At 41.7% G+C, this 25,099-nt stretch overlaps 1 protein-coding gene across 1 annotated transcript in view; it reads left to right on the top strand.

The window, feature by feature from the left end:
* The first annotated feature begins 5,866 nt into the window (after positions 1-5,866).
* LOC134499609 (cytochrome P450 2J2-like) overlaps positions 5,867-25,099 on the top strand; it is a 29,564-nt gene continuing 10,331 nt past the window's right edge. The window contains exons 1-6 of the mRNA XM_063306335.1: positions 5,867-6,126; positions 12,947-13,109; positions 17,555-17,704; positions 17,925-18,085; positions 23,328-23,504; positions 24,626-24,767. Of these exons, the coding sequence (XP_063162405.1) occupies positions 5,956-6,126; positions 12,947-13,109; positions 17,555-17,704; positions 17,925-18,085; positions 23,328-23,504; positions 24,626-24,767 (964 nt within the window). The 5' untranslated portion in view covers positions 5,867-5,955. The remainder of the gene's footprint in view (positions 6,127-12,946; positions 13,110-17,554; positions 17,705-17,924; positions 18,086-23,327; positions 23,505-24,625; positions 24,768-25,099) is intronic.

Consider the following 25,099-nt stretch of genomic DNA (forward strand, 5'->3'; position numbering starts at 1 on the left):
CATCCTGCAGTCATGTGGTCATGTTTTGTGATGTTTTTTGCCATTTTCCAGTAAAAATGCAACTGGGGAAGCTGAATTCACTTAATGACTGCATTGATTTGCTTAATGACCCATAATTCACTTATCAATTGCTTTAAAATGGTTATAACATCAGATCTGGTCACTTGGTGACTTGACTTATGACCACAATGACTTACAATGGAAATTCCAGTCCCAGTTGTGGTCGTAAGTCAAAGACTAGCTGTATGGGGCATTGAAATGTGAGGAGAGAGATCTGTTATCAGAAGTCATCCTTGGATTGAAGTACCCTGATAAGATCATCTCTGATTTAGGGGACTGGATAACATTCTAGTAGCCAGTTTTCAAGAGGGTCCCAAATTCTGCTGGTTTGCAAGACAAGCCTGCAAGAAAGAAAATGCATGTTGATTAACAGTAGACTTAACAGTGTACTTTTAAACTCAGTAGCCAATGCTACTCAGTAGCCAATGAATCGAGGGAAATGAGCGGGGGGACTCCTCCGCATGGCCCTGTAGGGGGGTCACTGGGCCCACCTTCCCCAAAAGGGATTGAGTGATTTTAAACAGGGCTGTCAGGTGGCATTCTGAGTATGCAATAAGAGTGGAGGAATATGGATGTTTTGCCATCCTTATTGCCACAAGTTAGGCCCTAATCACTCGATGTAATGATTGCCTTAATCTAAATAATACATCTCATGGGAGGATTATTTGGTTTACCTAACAATGCAGAGGGTTGGGCTAAATAACCCTTGGGGTCCATTCCAACTCTACAGTTATAGGATACTGGCAATGACACTGGGATCTTGCATAAGGAGCTCTACAAAGAACAGAAGTGATATTCCCATTATCCACCAAAGTTCTTGGGAACTCTGCATACTAGTTCAGAATCGCCTTCCCCTTTGCAGAGAATACCAGCCAATCCATGATGGCTCTTTCTTTAGCTGAACACAGAAGACAATCAGCCGGCAAGTACTATAATTGGTAGCCTCACAGTCGTGTCCCATCTCTTGTCACATCTGTCAGGATTCACACATCCCGTCCCCCCTCCCAGAAACAAAACAATGATAACTTTACTAGCTGTCTGCTTATTGCCTCTGCTTCCTTCCAAACCAGCAATGCTGGCAGAATGACAGTTTTGCATCTAGGCTACTTTATCTCATCAAGTTAGCATACAACCATGATGGAAACTCATCAACTGGGAGGGGTAAATAGATTCCACTCTAATAAGAGCACAGGTCATCCCTTGAGTAACACTTCTTGCAATATTCAATCCATGACTAGAATATAATCAGATTACTAGGAGGCTCATCTTGTTCCAGATCTGGAACTGTGCTTTCATCTGGAAGACACCTGGTTAAGTGTCTTGTGTAAACTCTTAAACTATGGTTAATGATCTACCAAAACCTATGCTCCATAACTAATGGACTAATATTTTCTGGACACAATGCTACTAAAATGTTGTGCTGCTTTCCTTTTGGAAATTATGTACCATCAGGTTGACTGGTGTCATCTTAGATAAAGCCATCTTCTTGAGAAATAGGGAGAAAGCAGCTCTGGAAATTAAAGAGACTTTGGGTCAATCTGGGAAATGTTCTGGGCCTGTTATGGACGTGTATTCCTTTCCCCAGTGCAAATGTAGTAACTGATGGGGACATATTTTCTGAAGAAGAGATTATTTCTCCCTTTCTGCACTTCTTTTGTCTTCTGCAGGGCATCATGTATGTGTGGAGAGCAGCTGGGAAGAACTCAGCATTTTGTCTTCTTGACCAGCCTGCTGAGGACTTTCAGCTTCCAAGTGCCTGTTTACAAAATTACATGTTTTTTATCATCTTCCTTATGCAAGGTAAAGTGCATTTGTTCTATTTACAGATCAGCCTTCCCAACCCAGGTTACTCCGATGTTTTGGATCATCATCCCCTGCAGCCAAAGGCAGTTTATTTAATTGTTAGGAAATGGGACATGGAGGTCAAAGCATCTGTAAGCCCCCACCCAAAGGCCTATAACCATGTCAACTAGAGTACTAAGTTTGGCCCAGAGTCCCTCTGGTGGGGGAAGATGGGCGGTGACAAAGCTGATAAATAAATAAATAATTTTCAAATGAAGGCATTTACTGATTATATAAGTATCATTTGGCTGGCTTGATCTCTCTCATAAAATATCATATAATATGCCCTGGAAACAATACCTAAATGTAATTTTAAAAATAATTTTAAGATACATTTATACACACACACACACACACACACACACACAATGCTGACAAAATAAGTAATGAGAATCAATTTTATTAATATAAGTAATAATGAACTTGTTTGCAAAATCAGAAAACTGATCTTCTGAAATTTTGTGAGGCCCCGCAGATTGTGAGGCCCTAAGCTGTACCTGGTTTAGCTTATGCCTAAATCTGGCACTGGTTCAGGTGAACACCAAATTGCTAACTGTGATCCAAGAGGCTTCCTGAAGAACTGATGGGGCCTCAGAAGATTGGAAGAAATAGAGGGAAAAGAAATAAAGGAAACTACAGTCCACTTGACGCTGTCAGTTTGATATCTATACTGGACAAGGCCCTCAAGTAGACTTTTCAAAAGTTTGTTTGTGAACACTTGAATAATAATACCCTAATTGAGAAGAGCCAGCAAAGCTTGGCAGAAACAAGTCACATCAGACTAACTTTCTTTCCCTTTTTGATACTCATTAGCGAAATAAGTGCATAAGAAATGAAAGGAGGGAGATCTGGAGAGCCTTGACCCTCATGGCCTTCCAGAAGGCTGTGAAGACCCAACCTTTCCTCCAGACACTGGGCCAGGATGCTAGATAAGCCTCAGATAGGTGTGGTTTGTGTGACTGAGTCTTTTAGAAGTGCCTTGGCTATTGTATTAGGATCATTTTAATTCTGTTTATTTGTTGATTGATAGAGGTTTTATTACATTGTGTTTTTGTTCATTGTAGCTAGCAACCCAGAGTCCATATGTAAGTTGGGCAGCCATATAAATTTTCTGAAATAGTTTTCAGAGAATGCTCTAAACATGGTGTTCTTTAACATAGGCAAAGCATTGGATCAAGGCTTCATGATGACGTTCTTATAAAGTGGTAAAATAGGGGCTAAATTATGCAACTTTTCATTGGCTGGGTGACTGTACCCAACTCGTGCTAATTAATGGCTCCACTTCAGCTTTGGAGGACGGGGGAAGAATACAGTGGAATGCCACAAGTAGTGAGGGGTTACTTAGTTTAACCAGCTAATACTTTTGCACTGGCTGCCAGTCAGAATCTGGATGCAATTCACTGGGTGCCTAGATTTGTGCCAGACTTGTGGTTGTTTATTTGTTCAGTGGCTTCTGACTCTTCATGACTTCATGGACAAGCTCATGCCAGAGTTTCTTGTAGGTTGTCGCCACCCCCAGCTCCCCCAAGGACGAGTCCGTCACCTCTAGAATAGTTTGTGCAAAACTGCCATACTCTGATTATGTAGATCTGCCCCTCCTATTAGATCTAATTGGAATGGGGTGCTGTAGGTCCCATTGATAAAAGTATACCATCATGTGTGATCAAGGAGATGTACCTTTTCCTTGGCCATACCTGCCCCTTGGCATAGGAGTTCCTGCAGAGGTCCATGTGCCTTTGACCTCATTGTCATTTAGGAAAGCTCTAAGAGTTTGGCTTTTTCAGCAGGGCGATTTGCAACCCCACACTGATTTTAATTCTTCAGTATTCATGGTGTTTTCCTTCCCAATATGATGGTTTAATGTGGTTTTGTCATTTCTCTTATTGCTTCTTTTACTTTCTGTGTTTTCATGTACTACATATCATGTACAGACTCTTCGGTTATTGACCAAAGTGACCAAATATTGGCCAAATAATATTAAATTAATATTTTCTATCCATGTGGTTTCTTGGTAAACATATGGGAGTGCTTAACCATTGCCTTCTCCTGCTCAGTATGAGTTGATGTGTTTTCCATCGTCACTAAAGTGATCCTCTGCCTACAGCATCTTCCTATATCTTGGCTGCCCAATATAGGTGCCTGCTCCTGGCCTTCCTGAGGAATCTAAAGACTTGGCTCTGCCCTCTTGCTTGGGGCAGAGAAGGGAGGAGTTCCACGTGGGGGTGGCAGACACCTTAGAGGGCTCCTCATACACATGGACTGAATTAGAACTGCCACTTGGATTTTATTCCTATCCTTATTTTTGTATCTATTTATTAATGTTATTTATCTTTTACATATTGTATTTGTATTTTATTTACTGTTTTAATTGACTATCTTGTTGTAAACTGCCCAGAGTCCCTCCAGTGCGAGGAGATGGGCGGTGACTAATTCGATAAATAAAGAAATAAATAAATATTTTCTCCATGTGGTTTCTTGGTAAATACCTGGGAGTGCTTTACCATTGCCTTCTCCTGCTTAGTATGAGTTGATGCCTTTGTCATCGTCACTAAAGTGATCCTCCACCAGCAGCCTCTTCCTATATCTTGGCTGCCCAATATAGGTGCCTGCTTGCTTTACCTGGGCTGCTGGGATGACCTTCACGCCTGGGATGACCCTGCTGGGAGTACATACTCTTGGCATGCAGTCCCAACGTTCCTCGCTCATCCCTCCCAGGAATACCTCCCACCATGATGAAGCAGCACAGCAGGACTTGGGGGTGAGGTGGGGGCAAAAGAAGTCAGGGAAAGGAAGTCATGTGTCGTATGCCACCTAGGGTACCTTTGGTAACAACTTACACATTAAGGAAATGAGTAAATTAGTCACAAGCAACAAGGCGATTCAAGGAGACTAATGGGGGATTCTTATCCTGGAGGCACAGGCCTGGCCCCCAGTTTACCATAAAGGTGGTCCTATGAAAGGATAATTGTGGAATGATCCTAGAAACCAGTGAAACCAGAGTCATCTTAGAGCTCTGCTGGGCACCCAAGAGAAAAAGAAAACACCTGGTGCTCAGGAACAAGGGCAGCTGTGAGCTTCCGAAAGAAATCTTTAAAAGATTCCGCTTTCAGGCTGTGCTCAGATTGGGAAAAATCAAGGCAATCAGTAAGTTGGTTGTAAGGAATAGAAAGAATAATAGAAATAGTGGCCCGCAAGGAAAAACACAGTATCCTGAAGGATCACTAAGTACTCCTGAACCTGCCTGAACCCTGTTGGGTTAAATGATGCTTCAGAATTGGGCAATTGTTCCTGATAAGGCTTCAGCATGTATCACTTTCAGATATGCTCATGGGTCAGGCAGGTGAGGTGGTGACCTCATTGTTAGGTAGGCATTGCTACACATCTGTATTTCTCTCCCTATAATCTGACGCTTGCAGGAAGCACACAGCCTTTTAATCAATAAGAGCTGCTGCAGAATCCATCACAAGAGCCCCTCCTTATGAGCATCAGGGTTAGACTCATTTCCTTTGCAGAAGGCTGATCCACTCTGCAGATCCAGAGATGGTTCTCAGGCAGAATGAAGCCCTCATAAGAGGTTTCCTTCTTTGCAGGGGAAGCTGAGGGTTTTTTCATGATAATGTCCTGATTATGGGCTTCCAAGTGTATGCATGAGACATAATACTGGACTAGATAATAGCTTGATGACCTAACAAGACTCCTATATATGCAGGTAGATTTCATGGACATTCAGTACACCATTATTTTCAAATTATTCTGGTAAAATATCATGTTCTGGACAAATTGGGTGATTCTGCCCTTGATTTTTTTTTTTTTAAAACTCTGCTATTTGAGTGTCACATGGTCAGAAGTAACCTCATTAATGTGGATTAATATGATAATATCTTGTTGATGAAACAACAATGCTAATCAGACAGAATATCAAAAGATGTACTGCTGTTTGTTTCCAATCAATGGAGTGTGTAAAACAGGAAGAACCAAAAAAGCATCCAATAAAAGGATACAGCCACCTCCAGATCGACTAGAAAGCATCAAAGAGACAGAAGTAGCTGGACAATGATGGCGATCGGGGCCTTTTTGTTGTTTTTGCTGCTGGCTCTGCTGCTTCTGTTCTTCCTGAAACAGCTCTGGACTCGAAGACATTTGCCTCCTGGTCCCTTGGCTCTACCTCTCATTGGGACCTTCTGGGTCAATGGGTTTGGGCTTCAGGAAGATATTTTCCTTAAGGTATTTTATTCTGAATAATCAACCAGTAATAAGTAAGGTAATTCTCAACTGCTTTCTTTGTTCCATAATTATGGACAAATGTGTATAAACCTCGTAAAATATTCTTGCATGATGAATACAATTAATCAAGTGATAGTGATGACACCTTATTGATTATTTTCCTCATCCTGCCAGAATATTCCGGTCAAGATCTGCTCACCAGCTCACCGGCTAACCCTGCATTGGGCACTAGGTAGAACTGGACAGCCTAAATGGCCCCTTCGAATTCTGCAATTCTGTAATGATAACTATGGTAATTTTCATATATTGTTTCTGAATTGAAACTTTCCCTAAAGTCCCTAACTCTCGTATAGGCACGAGAGACATAAGAATACATGTGATAGAAAAGAAACTTTTAATCAGCATTTACTCTCTCCAGTAAAATGGAATGACAGGCACCAACTTACAGAAGAAACTGAGGGGGCTTTAGCTGGCAAGAACATTAAACAGAACTAAAAGCCTCGGAGGGATGTTATGCCTGACTGAAACCATTGTTATCAGGATACTGGAGTGGGTGTAGGACAAGCCTTTAACCCCAGCAAGCAAGAACTTATCAGCTAGAAGCTGTAAAATGAATTTGGTGCTCATCCATGTCTGTTTGTGTGTCTGTGCATGTGTGTGTCTTTGGGTGCATATTGTCATCACAGTGATGAGATTCTGATAAAGGCTGCATCAGAATCACCACCACTGTCAGAATTAGGTCATTCGAATCAATCGGAACTGTAGCTAAAATGTAGTAGAATTCCTTAATAGCCTCCCCAACTGGAATTGGGCTGGATATATGTAAACCAACCTCCAGAATTTCCATCCACTCCTGTCTTCAGTCAAATATTTCCATGTAACGTTCAGTGGATTTTTCCAGTTGTTGAATTTCTGTTTCCTTCCTAATTACTTTCACACCTCTGTCTCTTCAGACACAAGAGGCATCATCGTCTCCAACTCAATTATTTGCATGGAGCGTTTGCACAAAGCTAGGGTGTGGCAGCCCCAGATAAATATCAATCAAGTCATCAGAAACTTTTATTTTTGTTTCTTATAATTAAGGGGACCTACATTAAAACTTCAGCAAAGGATCGTTACCTTGTCATGGTGCTGGAGCCTGAGCACCTCAATGATGCCATGAGCTAAACCGTGAAGGGCCACCCAAGACGGGAAGGTCATGACAGAGAGGTCAGACTAAATGCAATCCCTGGGGAAGGTAATGGCAACCCACCCCAGTATTCTTGCCGTGGAAACTAAATGGATCAGTACAACCAGAGATATATTGGTATACCATTGGAAGATGAGACCCCCAGGTCGAAAGATGGTCAAAATGCTACTGGGGAGGAACAGAGGATGAGCTCAACTAGCCCCAGATGTGATGACGCAGCTAGCTCAAAGCCAAAAGGATGGCTAGCGGCCGACGGTGCTGGTGGTGAACGGCGAATCCGATGTTCTAAGGATCAACACACCATTGGAACCTGGAATGTAAGATCTATGAGCCAGGGCAAATTGGATGTGGTTATTGGTGAGATGTCAAGATTAAAGATAGACATTCTGGGCGTCAGTGAACTGAAATGGACTGGAATGGGCCACTTCACATCAAATGACCACCAGATCTACTACTGTGGACAAGAGGACCACAGAAGAAATGGAGTAGCCTTCATAATTAATAGTAAAGTGGCTAAAGCAGTGCTTGGATACAACCCCAAAAATGACAGAATGATCTCAATTCGAATTCAGGGCAAGCCATCTAACATCACAGTGATCCAAATATACGCCCCAACCACAAATGCTGAAGAAGCTGAAGTAGAGCAGTTCTATGAGGATCTGCAGCACCTACTGGACAACACGTCTAAAAGAGATGTTATTTTCATCACAGGAGACTGGAATGCTAAGGTGGGCAGTCAAATGACACCTCGAATTACAGGTAAGTATGGCCTGGGAGAACAAAACAAAGCAGGACATAGGATGATAGAATTTTGCCAAGACAATTCACTCTGCATAACAAACACTCTCTTCCAACAACCTAGGAGACAGCTTTATACATGGACTTCACCACATGGACAACCGAAATCAGATTGATTACATCCTTTGCAGCCAAAGGTGGCAGACATCTGTACAGTCGGTAAAAACAAGGCCTGGAGCTGACTGTAGTTCAGATCACGAACTTCTTCTTGCACAATTTAGGATCAGACTAAAGAGATTAGGGAAGACCCACAGATCAGCTAGATATGAGCTCACTAATGTTCCTAAGGAATATGCCGTGGAAGGGAAGAATAGATTTAAGGGACTGGACTTAGTAGATAGGGTCCCGGAAGAACTCTGGACAGAAGTTGGCAGCATTGTTCAGGAGGCGGCAACAAAATACATTCCAAAGAAAGAGAAAACCAAGAAGGCAAAGTGGCTGTCTGCTGGGACACTAGAAGTAGCCCAAGAAAGAAGGAAAGCAAAAGGCAACAGTGATAGGGGGAGATATGCCCAATAAAATGCAAAATTCCAGAGGTTAGCCAGAAGAGATAAGGAATTATTTTTAAACAAGCAATGTGCGGAAGTGGAAGAAGACACTAGAATAGGAAGGACAAGAGTCCTCTTCCAGAAAATTAGAAACATTGGAGGTAAATTCCAGGCCAAAATGGGTATGATCAAAAACAAAGATGGCAAGGACCTAACAGAAGAAGAAGAGATCAAGAAAAGGTGGCAAGAATATACAGAAGACCTGTATAGGAAGGATAACAATATCAGGGATAGCTTTGACGGTGTGGTCAGTGAGCTAGAGCCAGACATCCTGAAGAGTGAGGTTGAGTGGGCCTTAAGAAGCATTGCTAATAACAAGGCAGCAGGAGACGACGGCATCCAGCTGAACTGTTCAAAATCTTGCAAGATGATGCTGTAAAGGTAATGCATGCTATATGCCAGCAAATTTGGAAAACACAAGAATGGCCATCAGATTGGAAAAAATCAACTTATATTCCCATACCAAAAAAGGGAAACACTAAAGAATGTTCAAACTATCGAACAGTGGCACTCATTTCACATGCCAGTAAGGTAATGCTCAAGATCCTGCAAGGTAGACTTCAGCAGTTCATGGAGCGAGAATTGCCAGATGTACAAGCTGGGTTTAGAAAAGGCAGAGGAACTAGAGACCAAATTGCCAATATCCGCTGGATAATGGAAAAGCCGGGGAGTTTCAGAAAAACATCTATTTGTGTTTTATTGACTATTCTAAAGCCTTTGACTGTGTGGACCATAACAAATTGTGGCAAGTTCTTCATGGTATGGGGATACCAAGTCATCTTGTATGCCTCCTGAAGAATCTGTATAACAACCAAGTAGCAACAGTAAGAACAGAGCACGGAACAACGGACTGGTTTAAGATTGGGCAAGGAGTACGGCAGGGCTGTATACTCTCACCCTACCTATTCAACTTGTATGCAGAACACATCATGCGACAAGCTGGGCTTGAGGAATCCAAGGCTGGAGTTAAAATCTCTGGAAAAAACATTAACAATCTCAGATATGCAGATGATACCACTTTGATGGCTGAAAGTGAAGAGGAACTGAGGAGCCTTATGATGAAGGTGAAAGAAGAAAGTGCAAAAGCTGGTTTGCAGCTAAACCTCAAAAAAACCAAGATTATGGCAACCAGCTTGATTGATAACTGGCAAATAGAGGGTTAAAATGTAGAAGCAGTGAAAGACTTTGTATTCCTAGGTGCGAAGATTACTGCAGATGCTGACTGCAGTCAGGAAATCAGAAGACGCTTAATCCTTGGGAGAAGAGCAATGACAAATCTCGATAAAATAGTTAAGAGCAGAGACATCACACTGACAACAAAGGCCCGCATAGTTAAAGCAATGGTGTTCCCTGTAGTAACATATGGCTGCGAGAGCTGGACCATAAGGAAGGCTGAGCGAAGGAAGATCGATGCTTTGGAACTGTGGTGTTGGAGGAAAATTCTGAGAGTGCCTTGGACTGCAAGAAGATCAAACCAGTCCATCCTCCAGGAAATAAAGCCAGACTGCTCACTTGAGGGAATGGTATTAAAGGCAAAACTGAAATACTTTGGCCACATAATGAGAAGACAGGACACCCTGGAGAAGATGCTGATGCTGGGGAGAGTGGAGGGCAAAAGGAAGAGGGGCCGACCACAGGCAAGGTGGATGGATGATATTCTAGAGGTGACGGACTCGTCCCTGGGGGAGCTGGGGGTGTTGACGACCGACAGGAAGCTCTGGCGTGGGCTGGTCCATGAAGTCACGAAGAGTCGGAAGCGACTAAACGAATAAACAACAAACATTAAAAAAAAATAAAACCAGAAAGAGGTAAAGATTCTGGTTCAGCGAATCCAGCCAATTATAATGCCTATAGGTCTCCTGTATAATTCCTGTATGTCTACTCAGAATTGAAGCTTGCTAAATTCAAGGGGCTTATTGTCAGGGAATGGTTTACAAAACCTCAGCCTAAGAATAGCCAATCCTGAATTATGCAGACATAACTATGTCTAATAATGCCGTTAACTGCCATGTCCTCAGTGCATTGAGAGAGGGCCCTTCCCCACACAGGAGCCATTGCTACCCCAAGGTCACAATAGGCCCTTGAAGACTATTGAGGAGGCCCTTGAAGAGTTATGTGTCCTCCTAGATCTGCGCACATTGCACCTCTGCTCCACAGGCTGCACTGCTGAACCATTTGCCTCTGGGTGCAATTCAAGGTGGTTGTGGTGACTTTCAAGCCCTACGCGGCCTGCAGCCAGGTCATTTGAGGGACCATCTGTCCCCAGGGACATCTACCTGTCCCATCAGATCTGGCAGAAGAGGCTGTTGCAGGTTCTGCCCACTAGAGAGTGTCATCTGGCAGGACCCCTGTGTCCTGTTGAGACTATGACACCAGGCGGAGGAATATAATTATTCTTTATTAAATAACTATTTACAATAATTAAGTCCTTTCAAATATGAAGAACTGGATTCAATCGAGCCCAACAGGGCCACAATGGAACAGTAGAACAGGACCTTCCAATTGGAAACCAGGAGGCTGGGTGAACTGGAATGCAGGGTACTGGAGACGCAGGTCTCAAACCAGAACAATACTTGAATTACTCTGGCACTGGCATGCTGGATGGGGCTGAAGACTCACGCTGGACTGGAAGACAGTAACTGGAGCCTCAAGCAAGACTAGCAACTGGAAACATGGCTGGATTTGACTTGATACTCAGAACTGGAGACTAGAAGCAAGCCTGGAACTTGGAACAAGACTGGACACGGCTGGAAGCCCCAGACTGGGCTGGACCCCAGATCCAGAACAAGATAGGTGTGAAATACCTGAACACGGCTGAGCACACGAAGCACGGTTGGATGGAGCTAAAGGCACCCGGCGGCGCTGGAGTTTCAAGGTACAAAGAAGCTGCTTGGAAGTTCGTGGAGTTTCAAGCAAAGCTGAGACTGCGGGGCTCGGCAAGCAAAGGATCCTCAATGGCAGCAGAAGCAGGATTCAAGTCCTCTTCAGGGCAGAACAAAGGCGCTGATGCCTCTTTGGCAACAGACGCTGTCCCCGATGCAGGTGGGGACTCTTCCGTAGAAGCTGGAGGCTGGGAGGTTTGGTTGTCTCCGGCAGCTCGCTCTTCCCACGTCTGCCTTTCATCCCGATCCTTGGCGTGCTTGGGCCTTTCCGCAGCCAGTCGGGCTGCCTTCTCTTTCCCACGCTTTTCTGTCATCGGTGTGCACTGATTGGCAGGTTCGAATCCTCCCCCAAATCCTGGCTAATCCATGCCTTGGACCCTTCCCACACTGCTGGCTCATCATGGAATTCCTTACTGGTTTCAGCCCAGTAAGTTTCTGTTTCCTCCTGTGACTCACAAAAGGGGTCTGTTTTCCGAGTCAGAGGCAGGCTTGACTCTGACACCCGGAGCAGGGCCTTTTCTGCTGCTGCACCTGCCCTGTGGAACATCATTCCACTCCCCCCTCCCCACCTTGGGGTCAGACTGGACCTGACCTTGCTGGGGTTCCAGAAGGGCCTGAAGACCTGGCTCTGCCATCTGGCCTGGTGATCAGAGAGTGGGGTGGAGCTCATAAAATGGCTGTCCTGTTCTTGAATGGCTGTGCTCTCCTGGGGGATCATACTATTTGCCTTTAGCTGTTTAGCTGTTTTTAATGTTTATGTTGTTTGTTTGCTTGTTTTATTTTTTGATTTTTTGGGTACTGCTTATGGGTTTTTTTATTTTTAAAACAACTCCCCCCCTTTTGGGGGGAGTTAGGCGGTAATAGAAATGTGAATGTGAATAATGAAGAAAAATAAACTCCCTGGTTGAGAAACCCTGCTCAAGAATGTCCTGTGAAGATAGCTGTCCATTGGAAAGTTGGGGAGTGGATGGCTTAACAAAGCAGAGAGCAAACAGGGTGAGAAAGTTCTGAAAACCATCCAAATTTCAGTGCTCAAAAGATGTGACTCATGGACAAGCGGTTTCAGACAATGACTGACTCACCTATCTGTCTGTCACAGAAGGACTGGGCATTCAGCAGATCCTCCCTCATCCCAGGCAAGGGAGAAGGGAGCCAACAAATGGGAGAGGGTGGATTTCAAGTAGAAACAGAGAAGAAGGAACATCCCAGGAGAATAAATGGAAGTAGATAAAGAAGTTCTGGGCAGGGATCTGAGGAAAAAAAGAATTCTAAAGAGAAGAGAATGGCATATGCTGAAAGGCCTTAGAATTGAGCATTTAGGAAAGACTGTAGGTGACATATTACTGGCAAATAATCTGTTTTATTTGATTGTTAACATTTCTCATCTTTGATTCACCTGGCAGAATGCAAAACGATATGGAAATATATCCACCATGTTTTCAGGGCGTACCCTTATAGTAGTGCTGTCTGGATTCAAAACTGTGAAAGAAGGAATGACCAGCTTCTCAGAAGTATTCTCTGATCGACCAGATGATCCTTTCCTGAATGCTTTAGGGAAAAAAAAGGGTAAGTGCAAATAGTAAGGAATTGTACATAAATAACCGCTTCCAGGTTGTGGTGATATTATGCATAGCACAGAAAAAGAGTAAGTCATAGTAAACAGCATGACTTAAAGGCATGAGATCATCTTCAATCTACATTCATTGATCACGTATCCATTCTTGACCCTATCTCTTTTTGTCTTACCAAATCCACTTTATATGTGTTGAAGTCATCCCACAAAACTAATAGATTCTCTTTTTCATAAGAATTTTAAGTTTGAAGCAAAGATAAAAACTAAAAAAGAAAAAAAAACTACAAAAAGAAAAAACTAGAAAGGTATAGAAACATAGGAATAAAATTGTTTTTTCAAGATTACATGAAGAGGTGACTTCCAACTTTAAACAGCAAGGATATACAACAGTCTTCCATAATTAGGGAACCCTTACTCTATCTTAAACCAAAATCACATTATTTCTATAAATCTTTTCATTAGCATGTTGTAAAAATCACTAAATAAAACTGCTCCCTCCCCTTATATTAAAAGAAAAGAAATATATAAACCTCCTAAACAACTCCCCCCCCCAAAACACTCACTGAATTATTTCCTTCCAACCCCTATGCTATACATTTCTGTCTACTATGATAAGAATCAAACTAAAATGCGTATAAAATTTCTGCCCTTATGATTAATAATACTACTATTATAACAATCTTAATCATATTAAACTTAAAACCAAGCATTTATTATTTGCCTTATTTATCTTAATCCAAATCATTAACAGCCCAGAGTCCCTCCTTGTGGGGGGAGATGGGCAGTGTTAAAAATTTGATAAATAAATAAATAAAATCTGATAAATAAATAAATATAAATAAATTAAAGAAGAATTAAATCAAACATGCCTTAAATCAATCCAGATAATCTTCTGCATTAATTTAGGTATTTGTATCCATCATTTTTAGCTTTTTTACACACCCGTCAAACATATTAAAACATCCCTTCTTGTTGTTCATATTTCCAGCAAAGATTCAAAGCACCTTTATAGATTTGAGACAATTTCTCTGGTGACAAATACCCACAATACATCCTTTTATAAAAGTCCTCTTTAAGATGATAACATCATGTAAAGTTCAATCCTTTCAACCACATATTTTCCTATTGATCAATTTGTATATTGTGACCAAAATTTTAGCCTATTCTTTCACTTGTTCTCCTGTCTCATGTTTCAACTAATCTTTATACATTTTATAATAACATGTTCATCATTTATACACAATTCTATTTCAAAGACAGTCTTACATTGTTCAAAACCATAAAATCTTTTATCTGCGTTAACGCTTTCTGATAATTGTACATAAGAAAACCATTGACAAGATATCCTTCTATTGCCAAGTCTTCTCTTGATTTTATTTTACAATCCCCTGAGAAAATTCTAGTACATCACGATAAGTTAACCGTTTTTGTTTTCCAATTGTTTCTCCTCTATAGAATGCTTCTTGCACTGGATGAAAGCCACAAAAGTCTTTTGGGGCACATCCTAGATGTATATTTCTTCCATACTCTAAAAATGGCCCACCTGACATGAGGGTGTTTGAAATCTACATTAACCTTCACTTTCTCATATCACAGGTACCCATGCCACTCACATCTCAAATCACGTCTTTCTAACCCCAATAGCCTTCTATTTCTTAACAACACCCACTCTTTCCTCACAGCAGGCAGCAAGATATCATTTCAAATCTGGAAGACCTAGTTCTCCTCTTACCTTTTCATCTTGTAATATCTTATATTTCACTCATGGTTTTTTCTCCTGCTATACAAATTTAGATATTTCCTTCTGCCATTGTTTAAATGGTACATCAGTTGTCAAAACAGGTATTGCCCAAAAGAAAAATAACACTCCATGTAGAACATTTATCTTAATCACAGAAGTTCTACCCAACAGGGACAAGTGTAATTTGTCCTATCTTGACATATCTTTTTTACCTTTGTTCTATGTCTTAACATAATTACTTTGAATAACATACAATTTGTATTTGTCATAGTAATACCCAATTATTTTGCTGCCCTCTCAATCTCAAAACTTTTATTCATCTTTGTCTTCTGTTTATTAATCTTGAAACCTGCTAATGCCCCAAATTCTTTTAATTTACTCATGAAAACTTCAATTCCCTTTAAAGGGGCTGCCAAAACCAAACCCAGGTCATCTGCAAGAGCTCTGCTTAAATCTCTATGCCCATGATCCTCTCATCTTGTCTTATATCTCTGGTCAGTAATTCAAGAACTACAGTAAACAGAAGAGGAGACAGTGGGCAACCTTGTCGTGATCCCTTTTGTATCTCACGTGGTTCGGTTAAATCTCCATTAACACTTATTTGTGCCATCTGAAAAGTATAAATCAGTTTCACCCATTTTATAAAATTCTCTCCATACTTCTTATTTTCCAAAACTTAAACAAGTCAGTCCAATTCGTATTGCCAAAGGTCTTCTCTGCATCTAAAAAGATCAACGTGGCTTGTTTTTCATGATGTTGTCCCAAATATTCCAAAATATTCGACACAGGTCCAACATTATCTTTCAACTGTCCTTCAGGTAAAAACCCACACTGATCCTCATGAATAAATTCTTGCAAAATTATTCTCAATCTTTCAACTGAAGCAGTTGCAAAGATCTTGTAGTCATTATTCAATAAAGACATTGGCCTAGAGTTCCTTGCTAAAGTCAAATCTTCTCCCACCTTAGCTATTAATGTCACATTAGCCACCTTCCAAGTCTCTGGCATCTTTCCTCCCTGTAGAACAGAGTTCATCGTCTTTTGTAAAGGTAGTAAAAGTTCATCCGCAAACTCCTTATAAGACACATTCAATAGTCCATCTGATCCGGGCACCGTTCCTGATTTACTCTTCTTAACTGCTCATGAAACTTCCCTGATCATTACTGGTCCATACATTATTTGTCTTTGTTCTTCCATAATCCTCGGTAAATTTTGTTTTCCAAGATGTTTATCTCTCATATTCAACAGAATATGACGTCCTTTATACAAATTAGAATAATATTGATAAGATGTTTTTTGTATGGCCACATTGTCCATTAACACACTATCTCCCTCTTGTAATTTCCATATCATTTTCTTTTCTTTTTCTTTTTCTTTCTGCAATTCATAAGGCAGCCATTTCTCTGGTTTATTCACAAATTCATATTTCTTTGCTTTGCATAATTCAATTTTATTTTCATTTCCCTTATTGTTAACATAGATAACTGTTGCTGTAAAATCTTAATTTGTTGGGAGATACTTGTATTCCCTGGGGAGTTCCTTAATTCTTCTTCTTTTCTTTTAATCTCATCCAAATTATGCTGTATTTTCTCTTGCCACCTCTTCTTAAGTTCAGATTTATGTTGCATCAGATAACGTCTAATAAAGGCTTTACGTGCATCCCAAACCATTTTCATATAGTACTTTTATTTAAATTATTTTCAAAGAATTATTTTAATTTCTTTTTTACAATCCTCAACAATTTCATCTTTCTGTAACAATGCTACATTAGTTTCCATCTGAAAGAACTAGATTTTCTTTTATAAACCAGACTTACAGAATTACGATCTGAAAAAGTGTTTGGTAAAATCTCACCTTACAAAATTTAGTAGCCAGGTCTCTTGAAATCCAACTCATATCTATTCTTGAAAAAGATCTGTGTCTTTCTGAAAAATAGCTGTCCTCTCTTGAACTACCATTCTTCTGTCTCCATACATCAACCAACCCTAAATTGTCCATCAAATCAAAGAAAACTTTTGGTAATTTACCAGGAGTCTATCCAGTTTGGGAGAGACCACTCCAATTCAATCCCCCACCAAATACCAACTTTGACAGGAAAAATCCATTAATCCCTGCATGTTTATAAAAAGTCACTTTATCTTCAATTGAGCATACATGGCCAGAATCTTATAAAATTGCAGCATGTCACAAAGGTTTGGTATTCCAACCTGAAATCCAGAGAAATTTTTGGCAAGAACTAGACCTAACCATTTTTCACATGAAAGTTATCAGAAATAATTTATCATTGTCTGCTGATGTGCTCAGGTTAGGGTATGGTACTTTCAGATGGTCACACCTGAAAGAAAACTAAAATTTTCACCACCCAGTTTGTAAAAGTGGTACGCCTGACTCACCAGGTAATATTAAGAGTTTGATTTTTTTTCCTATTCCTCCTTCATTTCCACAAAGACTTTCACCTCCTCTCCTTCTCGCCTAACCTGCTTCTACCACACCAGGTACGATTGGCTCTTAGTTGGCTAAAGGTTCACATGCCTGTAAGGTAAGGAACCAGCTACAGACATTAAGGTTATTGGTAAAGAGAACCTCCTCCCCTCCAGGGCACCGTCAAGCCACGAAAAGATTTGCAAAGTCTCATCAACCATTTTTTCACATGAATGTTATCGTAAATAATTCATCACTGTCTGATGATGCCCTCAGGAATTATTCTTTCAAACGGCCACACATGGAAACAGCAGCGACACATTGGCGTCTTTGCTTTGCGGAAGCTGGGCCTGGGGAAGAAGAGCCTTGAGAATCAAATAGAGGAAGTTGCTCAGAAGCTGGTAGAGATCTTTGCACAAAGAAAGGGTATGTCATTTGGGGCAAAGACATGGGCTCATGTCCCTGTCTGCAGAAGTCTTTTCCACTCTGAGTATTTCAAATAAAAACAGATGTTTGATATTTAATTTTTTAAAAAATTGACAGGAGTTCTGAATTCTCTTCCCTCATCCCCTTAACAGTCCTGTTCTTTAGGATTAACAGGTTAACAGGAAAGGCTGAAATAATTGTAAACTATCTTCATTTGTAGGACAGCCATTTGACCCTTTAATTCCAGTGCTAAATTCAGTTTCTAATGTCATATGTACCTTGAGTTTTGGACATCAGTTTGCTCCTGAAGATGAAAACTTCCAGAAGCTCATTGAAGCCCTTAAAGTTATTATAAAATTCACTGGTGATACTTTCCATATGGTGAGTCATATTTTCTACTAAAGAGACAAACTCCCCAGAACCCTACGTTTCTACCAGTATTGAATGAATGTAAGGCAGACAATCACAGAAAGTAAGGCATGGAGGACGCCTTGTAAGTCATCTAGAATACTTCTCTCCCCAGTATGTGTGTGTGCCTTCGAGTCAGTCCTGGTGACTGCCTGAACAAGTCTCTGCAGTTCTCTTGCCAAGATTTCAGAAGTGGTTTTCCATTGCCCTCTTCCTAGGGCTGAGAGAGAGGGACTGGCCCAGGGTCACCCAGTTGATGGAGTGCCTGAGTCAGGACTAGATCTCATGGTCTACTGGTTTCTAGTTGGTGCTTTGACCACTAAGCCAAAGTGGCTCTCCCCAGTGCAAGAATCCTTCATTTCAGTACCACCAGCAGATGCCCATCTTTGTTGTTGTTTATTCATTTAGTCGCTTCCAACTCTTCGTGACTTCATGGACCAGCCCACACCAGAGCTTCCTGTCGGTTGTCAACCCCCCCAGCTCCCCCAGGAACGAGTCCGTCACCTCTAGAATATCATCCATCCATCTTGCCTGTGGTCGGCCCCTCTTCCTTTTGCCCTCCACTCTCCCTAGCATCAGCACCTTCTCCAGGGTGTCCTGTCTTCTCATTATGTGGCCAAAGTATTTCAGTTTTGCCCTTAATATCATTCCCTCAAGTGAGCAGTCTGGCTTTATTTCCTGGAGGATGGACTGCTTTGATCTTCTTGCAGTCCAAGGCACGCTCAGCATTTTCCTCCAACACCAGAGTTCAAAAGCATTGATCTCCCTTCACTCAGCCTTCCTTATGGTCCAGCTCTTGCAGCCATATGTTACTACGGGGAACACCATTGCTTTAACTATGCGGACCTTTGTTGTCAGTGTGATCTCTCTGCTCTTGACTATTTTATCGAGATTTGTCATTGCTCTTCTCCCAAGGATTAAGCGTCTTCTGATTTCCTGACTGCAGTCAGCATCTGCAGTAATCTTTGCACCTAGGAATACAAAGTCTTTCACTGCTTCTACATTTTCTCCCTCTATTTGCCAGTTCTCAATCAAGCTGGTTGCCATAATCTTGCTTTTTTTGAGGTTTAGCTGCAAACCAGCTTTTGCACTTTCTTCTTTCACCTTCATCATAAGGCCACTCAGTTCCTCTTCGCTTTCAGCCATCAAAGTGGTATCAACTGCATATCTGAGATTGTTAATGTTTCTTCCAGAGATTTTAACTCCAGCCTTGGATTCCTCAAGCCCAGCTTGTCGCATGATGTGTTCTGCATACAAGTTGAATAGGTAGGGTGAGAGAATACAGCCCTGCTGTACTCCTTTCCCAATCTTATACCAGTCCGTTGTTCCGTGGTCTGTTCTTACTGTTGCTACTTGGTTGTTATACAGATTCTTCAGGAGGCATACAAGATGACTTGGTATCCCCATACCACTAAGAACTTGCCACAATTTGTTATGGTCCACACAGTCAAAGGCTTTAGAATAGTCAATAAAACAGAAATAGATGTTTTTCTGAAACTCCCCGGCTTTTTCCATTATCCAGTGGATATTGGCAATTTGGTCCCTCGTTCCTCTGCCTTTTCTAAACCCAGCTTGTACATCTGGCAATTCTCGCTCCATGAATTGCTGAAGTCTACCTTGCAGGATCTTGAGCATTACCTTACTGGCATGTGAAATGAGTGCCACTGTTCGATAGTTTGAACATTCTTGAGTGTTTCCCTTTTTTGGTATGGGGATATAAGTTGATTTTTTCCAATCTGATGGCCATTCTTGTATTTTCCAAATTTTCTGGCATATAGCATGCATTACCCTGACGGCATCATCTTGCAAGATTTTGAACAGTTCAGCTGGGATGCCGTCGTCTCCTGCTGCCTTCTTATTAGCAATGCTTCTTAAGGCCCACTCAACCTCACTCTTCAGGATGTCTGGCTCTAGCTCACTGACCACACCGTCAAAGCTATCCCCGATACTGTTATCCTTCCTATACAGGTCTTCTGTATATTCTTGCCACCTTTTCTTGATCTCTTCTTCTTCTGTTAGGTCCTTGCCATCTTTGCTTTTGATCATACCCATTTTTGTCTGGAATTTACCTCCGATGTTTCTAATTTTCTGGAAGAGGATTCTTGTCCTTCCTATTCTAGTGTCTTCTTCCACTTCCGCACATTGCTTGTTTAAAAATAATTCCTTATCTCTTCTGGCTAACCTCTGGAATTTTGCATTTTATTGGGCATATCTCCCCCTATCACTGTTGCCTTTTGCTTTCCTTCTTTCTTGGGCTACTTCTAGTGTCTCAGCAGACAGCCACTTTGCCTTCTTGGTTTTCTCTTTCTTTGGGATGTATTTTCTTGCCGCCTCCTGAACAAAGTTGCGAACTTCTGTCCATAGTTCTTCCGGGACCCTATCTACTAAGTCCAGTCCCTTAAATCTATTCTTCACCTCCACTGCATATTCCTTAGGAATATTAGTGAGCTCATATCTAGCTGATCTGTGGGTCTTCCCTAATCTCTTGAGTCTGATCCTAAATTGTGCAAGAAGAAGTTCGTGATTGGAACTACAGTCAGCTCCAGGTCTTGTTTTTACCGACTGTTACGATGTCCACCACCTTTGGCTGGAAAGGATGTAGTCAATCTGATTTTGGTGTTGTCCATCTGCTGAAGTCCATGTATAAAGCCGTCTCTTAGGCTGTTGGAAGGGAGTGTTTGTTATGCAGAATGAGTTGTCTTGGCAAAATTCTATCAGCCTATGTTCTGCTTCGTTTTGTTCTCCCAGGCCATGCTTACCTGTAAATTCTGGTGTCATTTGACTGCCACCTTAACATTTCAGTCTCCTGTGATGAAAATAACATCTCTTTTAGGCTCGTTGTCCAGTAGGTGCTTCAGATCCTCATAGAACTACTCTACTCCAGCTTCTTCAGCATCTGTGGTTGGGGCGTATATTTGGATCACTGTGATGTTAGATGGCTTGCCCTGAATTCGAATTGAGATCATTCTATCATTTTTGGGATTGTATCCAAGCACTGCTTTAGCCACTTTACTATTAATTATGAAGGCTACTCCATTTCTTCTGTGGTCCTCTTGTCCACAGTAGTAGATCTGGTGGTCATTTGATGTGAAGTGGCCCATTCCAGTCCATTTCAGTTCACTGATGCCCAAAATGTCTATCTTTAATCTTGACATCTCACCAATAACCACATCCACTTTCCCCTGGCTCATAGATCTTACATTCCAGGCTCCAATGGTGTGTTGATCCTTAGAACATCGGATTCGCCGTTCACCACTAGCACCGTCGGCTGCTAGCCGTCCTTTCAGCTTTGAGCTAGCTGCGGCATCACGTCTGGGGCTAGTTGAACTCATCCTCTGTTCCTCCCCAGTAGCATTTTGACTGTCTTCCGATCTTGGGGTCTCATCTTCCGATGGTATACCGACATATCTCTGGTTGTACTGATCCATTTAGTTTTCACGGCAAGAATACTGGGGTGGGTTGCCATTACCTTCTCCAGGGATTGCATTTAGTCTGACCTCTCTGTCATGACCTTCCTGTCTTGGGTGGCCCTTCACAGTTTAGCTCATGGCATCATTGAGGTGCTCAAGCTCCGGCATCATGACAAGGTAACGATCCTTTGCTGAAGGAAATGCTGAAAGAAATGCCCATCCTCCCCATGTTTAACACCCACATCTAGCAAAAGATGATCCATCACTTCCTGGGTCAGTCCTTCATTGAACAGTTCCTACCATTATCTCTTGACACCAAACCAGAACCTGCTTCCTTCTAATTAAAACCCATTATGTCCCCCTGTCTTCTGGAACAACTCTGAACCATCCTGCTTCTCCTCTCTGTGATGCTCCTTCAAATACCTGAGGGCAGCGATCATGACCCCTTGCAGTCTTCTTTTCTCCAGGCTAAACCTACCTACTGCTTCCAATCATTTCTTTTAAGTCTTCTTTCCAAGACCCTTGTCATCTCCGCTGCTCTTCCCCAAATACATTTCAATTTGTCAATGTTGTTCCTAAAATACAGTGTAGAAAACGAGATGCAATATTCTGCTGGGGTCTGCATAATGAGGAATAAAGAAGGACAATGATTTCTCTTGATTTTGTCCCTATGCTTCTGCTGATCTACCCTAGGACTCCATTTCCTTTTCTGCATCACATTGTTGGCTTACGGTCAGCTAGTGATCCAACAAAACAGCTAGATCCTTTCCACATGTATTGTCTCCCATCATACAGATATATGCCTTTGATTTTTCCTGCCTGAATGTAAGATTTTACATGTGTTCCTGCCAAGATTCTCCTGAGCACTGTCCTCTAAGGGGTCTTCTTATGTCCCCTCCCCAATATCTTTGTGTCATCTGCAAATTTGATAGTATTTTCTTGCTTTTCTCCAAACCAGAAAGCGAGACAGAGTAATGCAGGGTCAGGAATGTAGCCCTTTGTTACGCCTCTCGACACCTCCTTCCAGCCTGAAGCAGGGCCAGGAAGAAATCCTCATCGGGTACCATTGTTCAGTCAGCGTATCAACAATCAATTGTTCAGTATCAACGTCTAACCCACATTTCACCATCTTCTCCATTAGGATCTCATGGGAAACTTGATTAAACACTAGGCTGAGGTCCAAGATGTGCCGACATTTTTCACTAGGTATTTACTGTGTGTGGGTCTGTATTGGGACTGTCACCCAACACAGTGTCCTGGAAGAGGACTAAATAGTCCTCTTCTCCATGAATCCAGCTGTGGCTCTTTCAGTCAACCTAATACCTTGGAACATCCCTCTCCAGCTCCCAACAGCTGGAGCCCATAAGTCAGCCCTGCCCTCCAGAGAAACCTTGATCAAGTCTAGTCCCGGGATATCACAGGGACACCCTTGCCCACTTGCCCCCTGAAGGTAGATCTTTTTTCTGGATTCCAGAACACAGAGCACCTCACAGAGGTCAATCATATCACCTCTTCCCCCTGTTGAGGAGAATCACATGTTTATGCTGTGCAAAGCACCACAGACAGGCAATGCTGAGCTGCCTCAGACAGGTTATTCTCCAGCAATGATTGCAGCATTCAACAGTGGGGGAAGGGTGGGAAGGGTGAAGGACAGCCCACTTGGATTAGAGGGTGAAATAGAGAATCGTGCTTTTCTTTAGTTGGACAAGAGGTTGGACCGGCAAACTATCCAATCATAGCTGGGAGCCTTCTATAACTGTGGTGGAAAAACAATAAATAAACTTTGCTGTTCTTTTTTTTATTAGATGTATAATTTGTTCTCATGGTTAATGAATTACTTCCCAGGGCCCCACAAGGAGGCCCTGGCTTCTGTAGAGTTGATCCGTTCCTTTGCAAAGCAGGAAATAGAGAAACACCAGGAATTCCACTCTCTGCACGAGCCACAAGATTTCATCGATCACTACCTTCTTCAGATGGAGAAGGTATGGGTTTCTCGTAGTTCAATACCTGGGCAAGGAATTTGGATGATCTTCCTGGCTAGAAGTAAACAGGAGGAGTACTGATATTGTTTTCCTTCATCTCGGGTCTTTCTTTATTTTTCATTCAGCTCCCATTCTGAATTGAGCGTATACTAAATTCAGGTTGCTTATAAAAAAGAACTATATTGTACCTCTGCTCTCATTAGACATGGAAGGTTCTTTGTGGGGGGAGAGACAAAAATTAGGGGCTTACATTTGTCATCCTCTCACTCCTACCACTCCTTGGAGAGTAAGGACTTTTGATTAAGTCATACTTAACTCATTCCCTGAAATGATGGGAAAAGGACATACATTTTCACAACCTTGAGCTCAAGGATTTTGAATATTTTGAAATAAGGAATAAAAGATCTCCAGTGTTTTCAGGAAAAGACCCAGAATGATTTTTTTAGAAGCAACTTTAATCGATTTGAAGTTACTTTGCACTGTGCTCACCGTTTCACCTGATCTGTAGTGTCTCTACAGTCACAAGGCCTGGTAGTCCAGTAGTGCCTCACAATCAGAAGTCAGGTATGAGCCCAGCTATTTGAACTGGTCACTTTATTTCATTTGATAACAACAGTCTTGAGTGTACCATTGGTCTGGTCAGCACATTCAAGGTATCCAGTCTTCATAATCTTGAGCCTCCTTCCTAAACCATTAAGAGGCACCTTCCACCTTGGTATTAATTGTCTGAGGCTGCTTCATGTTTCACTGTCTATCAAGATATCATCAGCATATAACAGCATCCATGGGTGTTGTGATTGTAGGTTTCTGGTTACGGTGTCCATGCAGAGAATAAAGAGCAGTACAGAAGTTGAACACAGCAGACACATTGTATGAACTAAGTGATAGCCAGATGAGGTCATGTGGTACTTGATCAAATGCTTTTTCTAGGTCAGTCGGTGCCATGTGCTTACACATCTTAAAGTGGCCAAGATTGAGAAACCCTCCTCTAAGGCATTGGTTGTCCTATCTAACCACCAGAAATATACTTACTTTCATGACTTGCGACAAAGAAGCAAAAATAACCACAGGAAAGTTGCACAGAATTCAATATAATTTTCATTTTCCATTTTAAATATCAGAGCAGGAATGACCCCAACTCTACCTACGATGAAGAGAACCTGGCTCAGTGTATTTTTGATCTTTTTGCTGCTGGAACAGAAACAACCTTTACTACTCTGATGTGGGCCCTTCTCCTCTTGGTAAATCATCCGAACATCCAAGGTGAGACAAATCGGGGCATCGGGAAAAAGGGCCACACTCAGGCTCCAAGACACAGAGGAATTATTTGAAATTATTTGAAATATTAATGGCTATTGAATGATAAACTGAGTCTATTCTTTGTAATAATTATCCTATGTGGATTCTTCAACCTACAGTAAGGACCATGAACTTACCACAAATAAAGGAAAGCAAAGAATGTACATAGAGAGAGCCTTCTTTAATATCCACCATACAATATTTAATGATGAACTAAAAACTGGAAATCAATATAGATCTAAAGCGTTTAAAACTTTAAATGTAGAAATCTACTAATATTTTGAGATTTGGTACTT

This window comes from Candoia aspera, chromosome 6 (assembly GCF_035149785.1).
Source record: "Candoia aspera isolate rCanAsp1 chromosome 6, rCanAsp1.hap2, whole genome shotgun sequence".
Lineage (NCBI taxonomy): Eukaryota > Metazoa > Chordata > Lepidosauria > Squamata > Boidae > Candoia > Candoia aspera.